Genomic DNA, 16463 nt, shown 5'->3' with positions numbered 1-16463 from the left:
AGCACTAAACAAAAAAAACACCCAATAACATCAATGCTTAATATAAGGAAAGGCAAGTAATTTTCTCTGCACCAATAAATAAATTTGAAATACAAACACGCCTTCTACAGTAAAAATAATTCTAATGCCACATTTTCTATAGCAGCCAAGTCCTTTAAGGGAAACATGGAGCCCTTATATCACTATTAATTCAACACACCAGTATTAGAAAATCTCAAGATTTTTCAGCTCAAAGCAGATTTAAAGAACAGAAAAAAGAATATGCTTAAATAATTTCCCAGCATGATTCTACAGGCATCTATCCATTCTCTTAATAGAAACATACTTCAGGACCAAATGTTTATGCAGTAATAACTAATATTTCCTTTCGATAAATCACATTATTATAATCACAAAAAGAGCTAAGACAATAATAGCAAATACAGACAAAAACTGATCTCTTTACTCTTTTAATACATTTTTGAATTTTGGTATTACTGACAAAATAGCACTGATTTCAGACTATAAATTGGTCTGGTCAGGGAAGTACTCCCCCAGTCAAAACACAGAATCATTCAGTGTCAGACTAAAGATGGAAAATAAATTGAAAGTTTCCATCTGTTTTTATCGACTAAATCTGTACTTGCTCCCTCTATAGCATAAACAGGAAACCAGAATGATTTTGTAAATCTGGGAAGTTTAATACACAAAAATAACACACAGCAGGAATAATACTTTCATCAAAGGATTGCAAACAGTAAGAAAGTAGGTCTTTTAAACTTTTATTGTAGTGACACCTTGTGGCTACATTTGCCTTATTATGAAACCTCAAAATTTTTCATTTTCTTGCTTTTAATGCAGTTCTTCAAATATTGTGGTTGAGGACAAAGTAAAAAGATGAAGTCACAAAACAAAATTCTGTGACCTTTCCAACATGAAAGGATAAAACAGTGGGAAGGATAAAACAGAGAACAGCATTACCTGCTCAAAGACCTCTAGCAGTTTTAACATTCATTGCTACCAGAGGAAGATGGAATAACTATGAACCTGACACTTATTCCTAACTTCCACAGGAAGCTGATTACATTAACCTGCGTCCTATCTTCCCTCTAAAGAGTTTTCATCCAGTAAAAAAGGCATTGATTGTAGAATTGAACATGGACAGATTTGATTAAGAGGAAGGTTACAGGTTTTCAAAAAGACAAAAACCCCAACCCAAATAAAAGACACACTCCATCAATTTTTATGTCCATAGAAATGTTTAAGTAGCTTCTTAAAACTTAGAGGAACGTATCAGTTCAGACATTGACAGCTCTCACCTTTTAAAACTACTATTTATGCAAAATGTAACTCAAAAAGGCAACTGACATTGCCTAATGTCACAGGGCTCATATCCTATTTATAATCTATGTTTGAACAATTGCTCTAGTGTATCAGACAACTGGCTGTCCTTCAACAACCTGTGCAGAATCTGGCATGTTCTACTACCTCACTCTGGAAAAATGCACACAAACAAAAAAATCCCAGCCAATAATTCTACTCTTCAAATCTTTCTTGCTCCTTAAAATGACATCTTACACAGTGACCTCATAAAGCACTTTGAGCTAAAATAATTTATTTTTTTTTAATAGCAAAAAACCCAAACCACCACCTGTCTGAAGCCCTTTCTGATAAAGCTCTCAATCCATGACTATCTACTAAAAATGCATTCAAAACTTTTTAAAAGTTGAAGCATGTTTCCCTAAGTGGTTGCTTCCAAAAATATTATCTGCATTAATAAGACAAAAAGAGTAAAATGCCAAAACTAATATTAGACAGAATATTAATATGATGCTTCCACTCCTCTGTACTGTTGTCCATTAACAGGAAAATTTTGGCACTGGGACTTCTGACACTAAAACAAGACTTTACAGCAGAAGTAGCATTGAGCAAAACAGAGCCTATAAAATGCTTAAAACTTATCTGCCCATTGATAAGCATGTACAACATGTCTGTGAAACAGAATATCAAATATTGAAAGAATACATTCTGACAATCTCATATTAGCTCATATTTTAAATCTGTGCTCACAAGACTGGAGAACACATCTTTTTAGGTAACAAGAAAACTCCACATGTATTAGGAGTTCTGTTTTGTGTATGTTAGTATACCAGATATAACTAACTCATTTAAGTAAACAGAACTACTTAAAATAACAAAACATGGAAACTGGAGACAAAGGAAAGGCTTAGTAGTCCTTGCTTACTTCTTTCTGAACAGAATATTAATTAAAAGACCGATAAAATTTCTAATACTAATATCTATATGTACATAGCCTCTCCTGCTCAAGGCCTCTCTTCTAGAGAGTTTGATCAAAATTCCTGATCAAAGGAAAGGCAATTTCAAGTAATACCTATTTATATTAATATAATTAAATAAAAAGTTTAAAGTGGAACTCCTCAAAAATTTGTCAGCAATTTTACAGCTCTAATTACATTTTAAATAGCCTCGTCTTCCTATGGACAGGGGAACAAATACATAAAAGAACAGTAAATAATAGCCATTTTTGACTAGCAAATGCATTCTTACTATAATGTAGGCTTCAAATCATTGATGTAATAAAGATTACTGAGCAACCTTACCTAAACTCTCCTTAATTATTATGGTGACTCAGCTGAGAACTCATATTTTGCTTTAAGGTTACTGCTCCTTAACACTCAGTGCTCATAAACTTATGCTGCTACATGATTTTCTCTTTAGCTCTTCCACTTGCCCTTCAAATAAGCTGCACCTCCAAGAAATTCCCTACCATTTTGTGGATATGATAATGAGGAATAGAGATTTACAGAAAAAGCCAGGATTTCTTTGGGAAAAAGAAAGCACTTCTCTCCATGGGGATTCTGAGAGTTGCTGTGCCAATTAAAAAGTTTATGTCTACAGAATAGTTATTAAAATACAGGTCATTTCCTCTCAGGGTCTATGACCCAAAACCTAATTATGACAGCATCTTCGGTATATATAGGTTGTATCCTCCCTATCAATGAGTTCAATTCAGTTTCTGAATAAGACTGCTTCAATGTGATTATCAGCTTCTTGCAGAATTCCCGATACCTACAGTTAAAAAGCATCGTAATTTTAACATCACTTAAACCCATCTAGCCATTTTCTCAGAGTGGCAGAATCTCAGAATACACTGATGTTGAAGGGACCCACAAGGATCATCAAGGTCCCTGTCCTGGCCCTGAACAGCACCGTCCCTAAGAGTGATACCTTGTGCCGAAGAGTATTGTCCAAATGCCTCTTGAACTCTGTCAGATTGGTGCTGTGACCACTTCCCTGAGGAGTCTGTTCCAATACCCAATGACCTGTGGATACTAAATGCAAAAAGCAAGCAGGGAACAGAGCCTATGTGAAACTAAGACACACAGACTTCTCACTCTGGCCTGAGAAAGCATCAGAAAGAATCCAAACAGTCCTTGGTAAAGGACAACAATCTTTGCAGGTGTTGTTTAGGATTTACTTGCAAGGAACAGTCAAGGGGTGGTGTTCCACTTAACCAATGATGGTGATGTGTTGCTTTAATGACCAATGAGAGTTTTATCTCTCAGACTTTCTCAAACCTGCCTATAAAAGAAGATCAAGAATAATAAACTTTGCTCTCTTGGACAATGCAGCAACGAGAGTCATGTCGTACTGCTTCGCCATTCTTAATACAGTGCGACAACCACGCTCTGAGTGAAGAACCTCTTCGTAATATCCACTCTCCCCTGACACAACTCCAGGTCATCCTCTCAGATCCTGTCACTGGGTACCACAGAGAAGAGATCAGTGCCTGCCCCTCCTCTTCCCCTCACAAAGGTGTAACTGCAATGGGGTCTCCTCTCAGTCTCCTCCAGGCTGAACAGGCCTTAGCTGCTTGTCAATCGGCTTCCTCTCAAGGCCTTTCATCATCTTCATTGCCCTCCTTTAGACCCTCTATGAAAGTTTAATATCCTTCCTATATTGTGGCACCCAAAACTGAACATCAGAGACATTCCTCAAAGCTCTGTAGTCCTAACTCTCCCCTTTCTGCCTTTCATAACTATTTAAAACAGTGCATCAGTAGAAAATATATAATACTTAAAAATATATTTTCACGTTCTATAGTAAGTGCATTATAAACATTTAGGCAGTCAAGGAATGAGTTTTACTACCGAGTGAAAAAACCCCTGCATCACCTGCAAAAAAGGTGTGTATGACTCAAAAAAAAACAAAGAAAAGAAAGGAGAAGGAGATACATAGATACACAAAAAACAGAATTTTCAAACCGGATGCCTACATTGTATCAACTACATTAATATCAGAAAAGAATAAGATAAACTATTACAAAGCTCTATAAATTAAGATAAACTATATTTTTAGCATAGCTGATGAAAGTTAAGACACCATACATTTTCAGAAATACATAATGAAGTAGCAAAATCCAGCAACTTATTCTGGTGCCAACATTCTTCAGTGTTAGCTACTGTATATTACACTGATGAACTAACCTGCAGACACGGGCAGGAAAATACAGGTTCTGCCAGGACCGGCAGAGGTATTTAGAGTGATCGATAACCCGAATCCAGTCCAATTCATCCATGGACACCTCAATGTAGTAGGAATAAGACCTATGGATTGTCAAAAAATACCAGTTAGAATACAAGTTGACAATTTTACACTGTCTTCTGGATTTTCAGTTGTGTTGAAAAGAAAACTGTTCTTATAAAGATCCCTACCTTCAAACTAGCTTTGAAAAGAAACTCTCACAGTTAAGATGTATTTTCAGAATGATTTAAAACATCCACACACTCACAATCTACAGTCATTAGATGAGACTACTATGCCTCAAAAAATGAAATGGAGACATTTGACTTTTGTCATAAAATTATCATTTGTATTCCTTCCCCATGGAATAAAACTAAACCACTAGTGATATGGTACTATTTCTATTGCCAAATCAATAAAGAAAAAATTAAAAACAATTTCCTAGATCAAAAATGCAAATTCAAACTCCTTACTTGAAAAATGCAAATTTATTTTATGATAATTTTCACTGATGTTGTTTTTCACTTCTGACCCTTTCAGTTCTTTATGATACATCACTGAGCCTGTCACTACTTCCTTACATATTCCAAAATTACCTCATGAAAAATAAAAAAGCCATTAACAGAATCTGTGTCTTCCTCCTGCTTATTAGTCATGTTTACCTTATAGTTTGCTGTTAAAAGAAAGCAAACCCAAACCAGAACTTGAAAGTCACAGCTAATTCCCTATTATATCCATGACTGTAACACTTAGAATAAAGTAGAAATTTCACTTGCAGAACTGCAAGTCATTGAATACGTTTCAGAGTATTTTCTTTCTCCTAAGGTCTGCAAAATTCACAGGCAGTTTAACAGCACCATGTAAGCACTTAACATCCTTTCACATTGATTTCTAAAGAGGATTTGCTCCTAGGGAGTTCTACACAAGCATTTATTATTAAAATTAATGCCTTTGTTAATATTTCCAATTTTCCTGAGGACTTAAGAGTATGTACTTAAAATGATATTGTTTAAAAATCTTTAAAACAATAGTTACTACCTTGGAAAGCTAAGGCTGAGTCTTTAAACATCAATTGCATAACCAGCTTTCACATTCACACCAATCAGATGTGTAATACAACCCACACAAATACAATATGCTTTAGCAAGATTACTATTACTAACATATGTGTACTTGACCAAACTAGGCCCAAAGTTTTAGAGTTTGAGCAGTTTGTATACAAAAGTTACTGATAGTCCTATGTGCCTTGTGAATTTAGAGGTTCTCACACCATCATTACTAATGAACATATATTTGTAACCTATATAAAACATGCTACTTTTTGGTTTCTTAAGATACCAAGCAAAGAAATATTACCTCAAAAATAAAGTTCCATTATCATACACAATAGTATCCTTTCAAGTTTCTTAAGGCTGGATAGCATCTTATTTGCAGAAGTAGGTTGAATAGCTACTGTCCTTAGCACTTTTACAGCTAAGATTCAGCTGTTAACACTCCTGAACTAGAGGTGTAAGACACCTGTTAGTTTCCGTTTGGTTTTGTTAAGAATATCCAATAGACTAGAGCTTCACATAAACAGTTGAAATGAACAGAGTAATTTAAAAAATTGTTCAACAAGAAAGCAATCATGCTGTACAAGCCTGCTCATGTCTGTACAGGCATTAAAACACCTCTTTAGAAGACATTATTCATATATCCCATGAAAAATATGCAGTTTGGTGGACAGCAATTGTTAGACGAAGACTGTAGAAAGGAATAGATTTCTACAGAAATCAAGGACAATCTCAGAGGAAGTTCCATAAGATCTTAGCTGGCAAATTTCTGCACACCTTTCTGGGCACTCTTCCCAAGTTCAACTGCCTCACTATAAATTGTTTTCCTAATATTTAATATGAATTTAACTTCTTGCTTGTGTCCACTGCTCTTTGCACTTTCAGCACACAGGTGCAAGAGAATTCTGTCCCTGTATTCTCTATATTCCACTGAACAGGTGTTGAGGCCAACATATTCTCCCCTTCTAAACCTGCACACCTTACCAACAGCAGGTTCTCATGTGCTCAAGCCTTCATCTTGTTGTCCTGCTGAACTCACTCCAGAAAGTCAGTATCTTGTACTGATGAGCCAAATGCCTCCATTTCCATTTATCTAAGATAACTGAGTTACTCAAGGGAAAAAAGCTTGACAATTCGTAGAACAGAGAATCAGACTATTCTGAATTAGAAGGAAAGCCCTAGGGTGATCAAAGTCCAACTCCTGGCCTTGCATAGGCTAGACAGTACTAATACGAATACCATACCAGTTGGGAAGCAAAAGAAAGCCCAATAGCAAATTTTCCACAGAAACTAGAATGATTAAAAAAAAAAAAAAAAAATTCAGCATGACACAGAAACTAGATCTTAAACCATTCTGCCCTCAGTATTTTATGAAGACAAAAATCTCTAGAGATCCACATTGTCAGATATTGTGCCAGCAGTACTAGTTTGTTCTACAAATTTCAGATGAATTGCACAGGACACCAAGCAACAGGTAACTTTTTAAAAAGTTGTCCCAACAAGAACATTTTTCCCTGAGTTTTACCAGCTGCAAATTTATGCCCTACAGATGAGGGGCATTTTACATTTTGATATAAGTTCTCTAAAAATTGATACAGGACTCATTATTAACATATCTCTAATACTTTTTCAGATTTTATAAAGTTAGTTGCTAACTGCTTCATAAATTTGGTTGGTCTTCTGTCACAACTAGTATAATATTATATGAAGCAGTCCGTATACCTTCAAGGATCCACTTTTTGATCTTTACAAAAGAAATAGAAGGGAAATAAATTTCAGTTAAACTGAAGTAGAATTTCCTTAGAACAATAAAATAGCTAAAATTAATGAAATTGGTTTTGAATTATTAGTAACTAACTCATATTTAAAAATGTATTTAAATTTACAAAAAACCCCACTCTAACTAAAACTTTTATATACCCTGTTCTAGAATAACATGGCTTAGCTAAAAAAGCAAAATGTAACTGGTTCTGCAATGCTAAACTGTTAGTTTAGAAATAAAATAAAATTAATCCTTTACCAGAAAGGTCATAAGGTATACAATAAATGTGTAAGTAGCATGTTTTATTGTTTTTAACAGCTTATGAGTACCTGCTGAGCTGTCTACTAAACTGCAAGATCTTTGTCATGGCAAGTTACAAAATTAATATATTAAATTTGTCAGATAAAAAGAACCTTGCAATTTTTCTACTTCAGCAGCCTCTCAATTGTTCAAATGTGCCTAATTTTAATTTTCATACATTCCATAATAATGTAAAGTAGGTCAGTAACAATGGGCAACAGTATCTATTACAATTCGTATTTCGGCAGTCTAACCACAAAGTGGCTTCTAGTAACTACTGTAGTCAGTTGGTAATTCACATTTTGAATAAATTTTATTACCTCAATTACAGAATCACAGAATCACTTAGGCTGCAAAAGACCTCTGAGATCAGGTCCAATCTTGCTGTCAAAGTGTCCCATTTCTTAAGAGTTTTGGTATATTGAAAAAATTAGAACAAAAAATATCTTTTAATGTTTGAAATGGAAATATGTAAAAATATTTAAATACTTTGAGGCAGTTTAACATCTCTAAATATGATCTGGTGTGTAAGTAACCAAAATTGCATTTAAAAATCAGGTTGTTTCCAAATAAACTTTGCAATTGTCATCTCCAATACGATCATGCTATTTCCATAAAGTATTTAATTTACAGTTTGCACTGCTACATTATTTCCAGACAAAATGCATTACTTTGCCTTTTTATGTCACCTTGGCACCTACCGACTGTCTCTGTCCCACAGGAGAATTCGTATGTGGTTGATTATTGAGGGCTGACCTAATTTAATCTCAATTCCAGACCGGCAGTCATCGCTGATCGGGTGTCGAGAGAATCCATGATCCAGGTCGTAGTTCTGAGTATCTCCATCCAATAGAGCAGACTTCAGCTCCCCTTTAACAACTTGTGCTCCATACTTCATTGTTGCAATATTCTCCCCCGGTACTAAGAAGGAAATAATTGCTTAAATTTTACACTCTCATACTGAATATTAGATGTTCTGAATATAAACTCTATTAGGTTAGACAAAAGATTTATTGCTAGTATCCTTTCTTGGCCACAAACACATGCTCTAGGGGAAAAAAAAAGAAAAAAGGAAAGAAGATAAAGAGGCATTAAAAAAATTTAGCTTCTTCAATTTCATTTGGTATCTCCTACACATTTTATGGTAATAAAGCTGTGATAATTTACTATTATGTAGCAGCTATATTCTCAGTCCCCTTCATAATTTTACAGAATTCTGTCACATCTGTCAACTGTTATTTGCTTTCGGTTTGGGTTTTATTTTCCCCCAAATGGAAGAAACTTAAATGTACAAGATGTGTATCAAATGTTCAAGATGCATGCTGAATTTGCAGAGTGGTGTATACTGCAGTAAAGCCATTTATGTTCCTTTGTCAACTATACAAGCTTCCAGTACCCTGCAAAGCTAAATGAACTTAAGTGAAATGGGAAACTTCTGACTATTTGGGCTTTGAACTCACATGGAAAAGCAAGTTTCATATGCCACCATTTCACCATTTCATTTCCATAAGCCTGTGTCCTAGGAACAGCTTCCTTCAAACTAACTGTGAATAATTATTCCTAACTTCAACTACAGAACAATACTTTTTATAAACTAGCCTCTTCAAAAGACATTTTTAACAGTCTTGTTTGAGGAGAGATCCAAGAAAATATGATTTGAAAACTAAATGATGAAAAGCTACCCCAAACTTTTCAGGCAGATTGACAACAGAAGTATGCATTTTAAGACAGTGTTAAAAATTTGATATCTTAAGAACAGAATTTGAAGTGGTAAATGGTCATCAACATTTTCACAAATAGAAAAAGTTTCAAGATCCTGAATGAGTACTAAAACAACAAAGAAATTCCAGTCTCCAAAAAGCTGTGAGTATGAGAATTTTATTGTGGAGATAAATATCCAGGGAAAAAAGCCAGAAAAGACCATTTGACTTATTTAAATTTATCTACTCCAGTGTCAAGAGAATGTCTTGCATGACTTGCATATTCTACAATATCCTAATATTAAATTCATATGTTTAAATATTAATAACTATAACTTCTAAGAGAGAACAAAGAGATTATGCGGTTCTAAGATAGCAGTAATTTTCAGGGCTCATCATGCATGACTGAGCATATAGTGCAGACTCTTAAAGAACATTTAACTTTTCTGCGGGTCAAATTCATACATTAGATGGCTAACATCTTTTTAAAGCTTGAGTGTTAGATACTCTTGTTGGATTAACAGATATCACAGAAAAAAAGTCAAGGCTTCTTACACTTTACAGGCTTCCATTAAAACAACTTCAGAGACTTATTTAGACAAGCATGTAAAGAGTAAGAGAAAAGTCATAAGTAGTAGTGGAAAAATTACGAAAATGTTTATGAAGTAGGAAACAAGTCACTATCAACATAAAACCACTTACATATCATATATCTCACAGACAATTCATTTTTATTTTCAATTATTTTGTAAAAAATTTTCAATTCAATTACCACTTCCTCTAGGAAAATAGTATTACATTCATGTTTGAACAATATCTGAGATACAAAGCAAGAAAATAAATGTCTAATATCGAGAAATAAAAATGGCATGAACAGTTACATAACAAGATGTTTCATACTGCAAATCTTTTATAACACACAGTAATAGATGAAAACACAAAGCACAAATTAACCATATCCTCCAGATAACCACAGTCACTAAATGAGAAGGAAACAAAGAACTTCATGCTTACTTAACATGCCCCTGTAGTTGAGGTCCATGTCCCGACTCTCAGAACGAATCTTAATGGCATCTAGGATGGCATCAGGTGACAACAACCCAGAAGGTCTTACAACATTCAGAAGTTCTGTTAAACTCATTAGTGGCAAACGTACTGCTTGCATGATTTCAGCATGGTTTTCCTTGGGGTTATGTTTACACCAGCTCATCAAAGCTTGGAAAATGTCCTTTTCAGGAGCTGCAAATGAGTCTCTCAGTACTATACTTAGAAGAGCAGCCTGGAAAAGAGAAATAAGAACAAAAAATATATCCCCTAAATAAACAGAAATTAAATTGAATTTTATTTTTTTAAACAAGGGAAATTTAAATAAGGCAAAAAAAATTAATGGCTATTTTAACTTGTAGCTATTAAAAATAATCTCTAAAGGGGTGATTCCCTGAAATTATAGCTTATTCCAGTTATGCAAGAATTACAGAATCCATGACCAAAACAATAGACAATAAAACAAAATCACTAGAAGAAATTGACATCAATATAATCAATATAATAACATTCAGTAGTTCAAATTTGCTTTGGAAAATTACCAGAAATTTGGGGACTTGGTAGTATGCTTCAAAATATTCCTTTAAACTTAAGTTGCTATAAGGGCACTGATGAGAAAAAAGTGTTGCTTGGAATCACTTCTTTTAACCATTTCGAACTACTTGGGTTTTCTGTCCTGTCACAATCTTTCTCTGTCTTTTGGTACCAACTACGAATCACCAGTTAAGAACTCCAGTGGCTCTTACTTATGTATAAAACCCACTGACTGCAAAATGAGAACAAAAATAATCAAATAGCTTTTTGATTTTCACTTAGCTAGCAGAAGCTAGCAGGAGCTTGCCTAGAAAAAAGAAAGATCTCTCATATATACCAAGACTGGCTATGCCAAAGACCTTCAAGTGTGCACTTCCTGATGCATGATGTTTGCTTGTTTCTTTATTGACAATACGCTCTCAGAGCTCAGACTTAACAAGCTGAACATGACAAAGTACAGAGAGAGAAATTTTTTTTTTTTCTCCTTATACAAGGAGTAACTTACTGCAGTGTCATATACTCATTCAAGGAATAGATCCTACACATCTTTTCCCCTAAGAAAAAACACTTAAAAAAAAAACAATTAAAGCATCACTCAAAGTGTTCTGCTGCTTCATGTGAACACTACTTGAAAACACTCACTATTATGTCCAGCCCAAAGACCCCTTGAGAGTAAGTGCAAAACTTCAACTTCATAGAACTGTCTGACTCAGTCACAAATATTTATGCATCTAACAAAAAAAACAACACAAGAAAAACCCCAAACACCCTACCACACCATCATATTCTGCAAATTCAGAACATGATGACAATCAGCAACATAAATCACAGTAGGCTCCAGAATGCTTCCATTTGCCCAGCAGAAATTCACCCATCACTGATGAAGCCTATATCAAGGAATCCTTAGAACAAAGCATATCCTGTCCTATTCAAGTCTATATTTGACTCTGCAGCATTCAGAAGCCAAATTACATTATACCAGGAACAGATGAAGTAAGATAAATTAAAATTAGATTGACTGATGCCATCTTTTAGAACACTCCATCAGACATACTATATTTAGCTATATTGACTGGTCAATACCTAAAAAATTCAGAACAGATTGCCAAAATTTTCAGTTCAGCTTGTCTTGACCATTTCCAATTGTCACAGTTTCACAAGTATAAGATAACTATGAGCTAACACAAGTTTTCAATTGGTTCCCCCATTAGTATTTCATCACAAAATCGTATTGCCATTGAAATTAACAGTCCTGGGGGAAAAAGTGCAAACAAAAGATATACCTTAGAAAGTGACAGGAAGCCTTCGCTGGAGAGCACCTCTTGGGCGTTTCTATCCATGAACATACAGCACATAAAAGTTAATTTGGGAAGAGAATAAAGACTGGCAACATCAAAAGTCATACAGACATTCTGAACATTAAGTATTGTGCAAAGATACTCAGACGTGGAATCCTCCAGTTCTGGAAATCCGTATTTATGTGCTAGGCTTAGGAAGTCAAGAAGAACCTCTTCTTTCTCATCTCGTAATGTAGCACGACCAGTGTAAATATATTTCAACAGCATGGTAAATGCTTCTGCAGTGGTGTCCTGAAGAGGAATTTCTGCTTCAGGCTGAGATTCTCTCATTCCTCCATACAATAATGCTCTATAAGGAAGAGAGTTTAGCTTAGTTAGTAGCTTATCCCTCTGACAAAATTCACTGAAATGTTAAATGTATTTCTATTGAAAAATGACCAGCTCTTAAAAAAAAAAGTTTGATTAGTATTATTCCTAGTTTTAAAATATATATTCTAGTCTATGTCAGCCAATCCTCTGCTCAATTCCAATCCATCAAAATGAAACCTGCTGAGTATATTCCATAGAAACACACCATTTATACTCTGAGAAATCAAAACAGCTTTGCAGTAGTACTTTCATGTTCTCAAGTTCTCTTTCTCTTGAATTTGCAAAACTACCTTCAAAATCCAATTTAATGAAGGTCAAAAGAATAACACTGTGACATGGTATTTATCTTTTTCTATTTGAACACAATGATTTGATGTGCTGGGAAACATTCACACAGAAAAGGTCACACTCAATGGACAGATGATTACACCCTGAAAAGTTCATGGAGAAACAATGTTTATCTCATCTACATAAAAATTTCCTGTGAGCCTGACAAAAAGCCTTACTTCACCTGAAATAATGGCATCTAGCAGCCAGGATCACTCTGTGTGCCGGAAAACGCTTTTTTTCCACAATAAAGGTAACGTCACTGTATTCTTCCCCATTCATTAGAGCACCAATATGCTCTGACAGAATGTGAACATGGTCGATCTCCCCTACAGCCGTGTACGGACGAAGAGGGTGGCTGTTACTCATCTTGGAGGGATGGTGATACTGGTAGCCTAAAGGACAAAGAAAACAAGCAGTATTACACAGGGCAAAAATATTAAGAATAGCAAGCATAACTACAATAACAAAAATGTGACTAATCTAAGTAATCATATATTACAAGAAAAATTAAATCAGGAGGTTTTCTATGAAAGTTCATTTTCAACCAGACTCAACACAGCTGGCACCAACAATTCTAGCTAAGTATTTCAAAGAATTGTCACCTTGTTAGTCAACCCTGTTACTTAAAACAAAGTTTCCAACAAAGGGAATTAAAAACTGAATTATTTTACATCATGTTACTATTAGAAAGCAATTTTTTCTGAATAAAAATGCACACACAAAAAACAGAAATAAGCAATGTGAGCAGTTAAGCTTGGTCTTAACTCTCCAATCAGTACTAGAATCAGTGAAAAGTAAAAACTGTTTTTGCAGGATTCTAGTCAACTTTTCAGAATTGGGAGAAAATAAACAACCAGGGTAACTTTTAATAAATAACAAAGTCTGTCAGAGTGAAAAGCTTTACAATGTACAATCCAATTTCCTTATTCCTTACACTCAGTTTTCTTGATGACTTCTTATTCCCTCATATTATATATATATATATATATATATATGAGAAAACAAACTCCTTAATACCTCTCAGTCATAAAATTAGGTGATTGCCCACTAATGTACAAAACAGATAAATGCATTAGTTGTATCTTCTATGGAATTCTTTTGTTTTTCTTCATTCACAACAGGTTTTAGCTTTTTATGGATTTGGTTTATTTTGGTAACAGAGGTTTTCTATAGTCTCAATGGTAAGAGCATCCAAAAGCAAATTTAGGTATTATATTGGCTTCTACCATTACACTTCGGTTTACGTTTCTTTAAAAAGAGGTTGGTTGTTTCAGATAATGACCATCCATATCTCCAGAGACATCTTCCCTGCTCCAGTTACTAGCCACTTTTCAAGTGCTAAAGAAAGGTGGCACACTGCTGCTGATGATAGAGACAGGAATGCGACATAAACACACCAAGATCACGCAGCAACGCCCTTTATCAACCTTTATTGAAGGGCAATCCTTTATATAGGGGCTTCAAATTTCTGCACTTACAAACACGACTGTGATCTTAGTACCGCCTAGCTCACTTGACCAATGATATGTATCCATCCATGATTCATAGGGATTGGCTGGTGTCTCCTTGTTTGAGTTTGAGTTCAGCTAATCACTTTCATACCTGGGGGCTTGTTTTTCTCAATTCCCTAATGAGCTAAACTGTCTGTCATGGTCAGTGACAGCTATAGCTGTCACAGTGTACCACAAGAAAAAAGAAAAGGCCATACCTTGCACACATCTAACACATAAATCAAGTCAAAATCATGACAGAAATACACTTTTAGGTTCTACTATAAAATACTGTAAAGATACTATCAGAAAATATGTAAAAAAGCCCCAAACAGTTGTACTTGGGATTAATTATTACTTGCACTTTAACACATGGAAACACTTTACCCAAAATCAAGATACTGTGGAAACACAGTCGCAAAGAACTTCAAATGAAACTAGAAAAAAAAGTAATAGAAATTGAAAATAAAATATAAGAAAAATAAGAATACTAAATTGCTGGAATGCACAAAACAGAAGCCTCTCTGAGTTCCTTAGAAAGAGAAAAGAATGAAAGGATTGAATTAAAACCTTCAGAGAAACTAAAATATATTAAGCCACAGACTTGAAGTAGGAGTGTAAGTTTTAGTTTTAAGAAAGTAGAAATATATCTTCAGTGCCTTAAGAGATTATGTTAGCTAGTAAAAAGCCCTAACGTTCACTAGTGTTAACTTCTACAAAATTAACTTAGGTCCAGACATAACAAAAACATAGTAAGAACATTGCTTGTATTTCTAGATAGAACATATAAAATTATTTGCATAAACAGATACAATATATGCACAGATCTTGAGTAAGAACTGACATGACTTTCATACATTAGAATTAAGCCCAGGTTGGTGTAAGAAGAACGTTTTAGAATTGTGTTTTTAGCTAATTGGATGATTTATGAATTAAATCCCCCTGTATTGGAAAAGAAGGACAACAACAGAACAAGAACAACAGAAAGAAGAAAGAAGAATATGAAAAGAAGCTGCTGCTTCCGCTCAGAACATCGGGACTCTATGACAGAAAGCTTTTAGCACAGGCTTTAATACTCTGAACTCTTCACCTTTGAGACTGATATTCTGTTACAGGAAACAGAAATTTTCTGTAAATACTTCAACATTCAAAGTGTAAATACTTCAGTTGTCAAAACCCTAGCTGCAGGTAGCTCCTTTGTACTTCTAAATAACAATAACAAAGTTGAATCCAAATGAAAATTGTAATGGAGAAAAAAAAAACCCCAAACAATTTTTGATACTTTGTAGCCAAAATTAGAAACGACATAATCAACCCTTATGACTATTTACAAAAAATGAAAGCTCAGGTTAAGTGAAATTCAGAGAATTTTCAAGTTGCATCTCCAACCCACCCTTTGTGAAAGGATTAGAAGGAAAGCAGATGGTAACATTAATGGAAACTACGCACACCACCCAACCACAGCATTCTACACAGCAATTTAGTACCAAAAAATGTTTTGACTCAAAGTATATGGGAAGCTATGCCCTGCTCATCTGCAAACACATTCCCATCACTTAAGTACTGTAGTGCTAAAATTTTACATTCCAATCAGACACTTTCCTGTCACAAAAGACAAGGAATAAGTTTAGCCAAGTACTAAGAACAATATACTTAGTGCAGATTATTTATTAACACATTTATAAAATTAACCTGGTTAAAATGGCACACAACAAAAATATTAAAATCTCAAGAAAACACATTGGGTCCACTCACCACTGAAGCTGTCTGAAGACCTACAGTGAGCATAGCCTGTAGGCAGATTCCCCACTTCTGGGAAATTAGGGTTCTTCGCCATTCTGAACAACAGACAGATTGAACAGCAAGCTCATAGACACGTTATTCAGCAACATCCAGCTGCACAGCAAGAAATGGACCATCTCCTGGAACAATGCATGAAACATACGCCATCAGAAACTATGAGCCACAAAGCATTATGATCAAAGTGAGAGAGACGTGTACTTCTCAATTCAACTTTTTGCAGAAATTAAGTCTTTAAAAACCCTTCAATTTAATGGGAA

The 16463-nt window shown here is 34.7% G+C and overlaps 1 protein-coding gene across 1 annotated transcript in view; it reads right to left on the bottom strand.

Annotated features, from left to right (window-relative positions):
• Window positions 1-16463, bottom strand: part of BTBD9 (BTB domain containing 9) — a 143627-nt gene that overhangs the window by 125420 nt on the left and 1744 nt on the right. Inside the window, exons 2-7 of the mRNA XM_088052755.1 lie at window positions 16159-16325; window positions 13095-13305; window positions 12200-12563; window positions 10353-10617; window positions 8340-8559; window positions 4488-4607 (exon numbers count right to left, since the gene is read on the bottom strand). Of these exons, the coding sequence (XP_087908881.1) occupies window positions 4488-4607; window positions 8340-8559; window positions 10353-10617; window positions 12200-12563; window positions 13095-13305; window positions 16159-16240 (1262 nt within the window). The 5' untranslated portion in view covers window positions 16241-16325. The remainder of the gene's footprint in view (window positions 1-4487; window positions 4608-8339; window positions 8560-10352; window positions 10618-12199; window positions 12564-13094; window positions 13306-16158; window positions 16326-16463) is intronic.

This window comes from Pseudopodoces humilis, chromosome 3 (genome assembly GCF_049639895.1).
Source record: "Pseudopodoces humilis isolate 2021_Gansu_Grassland_sample_001 chromosome 3, ASM4963989v1, whole genome shotgun sequence".
NCBI classification, from domain to species: domain Eukaryota; kingdom Metazoa; phylum Chordata; class Aves; order Passeriformes; family Paridae; genus Pseudopodoces; species Pseudopodoces humilis.
The sequence above is the reverse complement of the archived record's forward strand: the minus strand, read 5'-3'. Positions and strand labels throughout refer to the sequence as shown.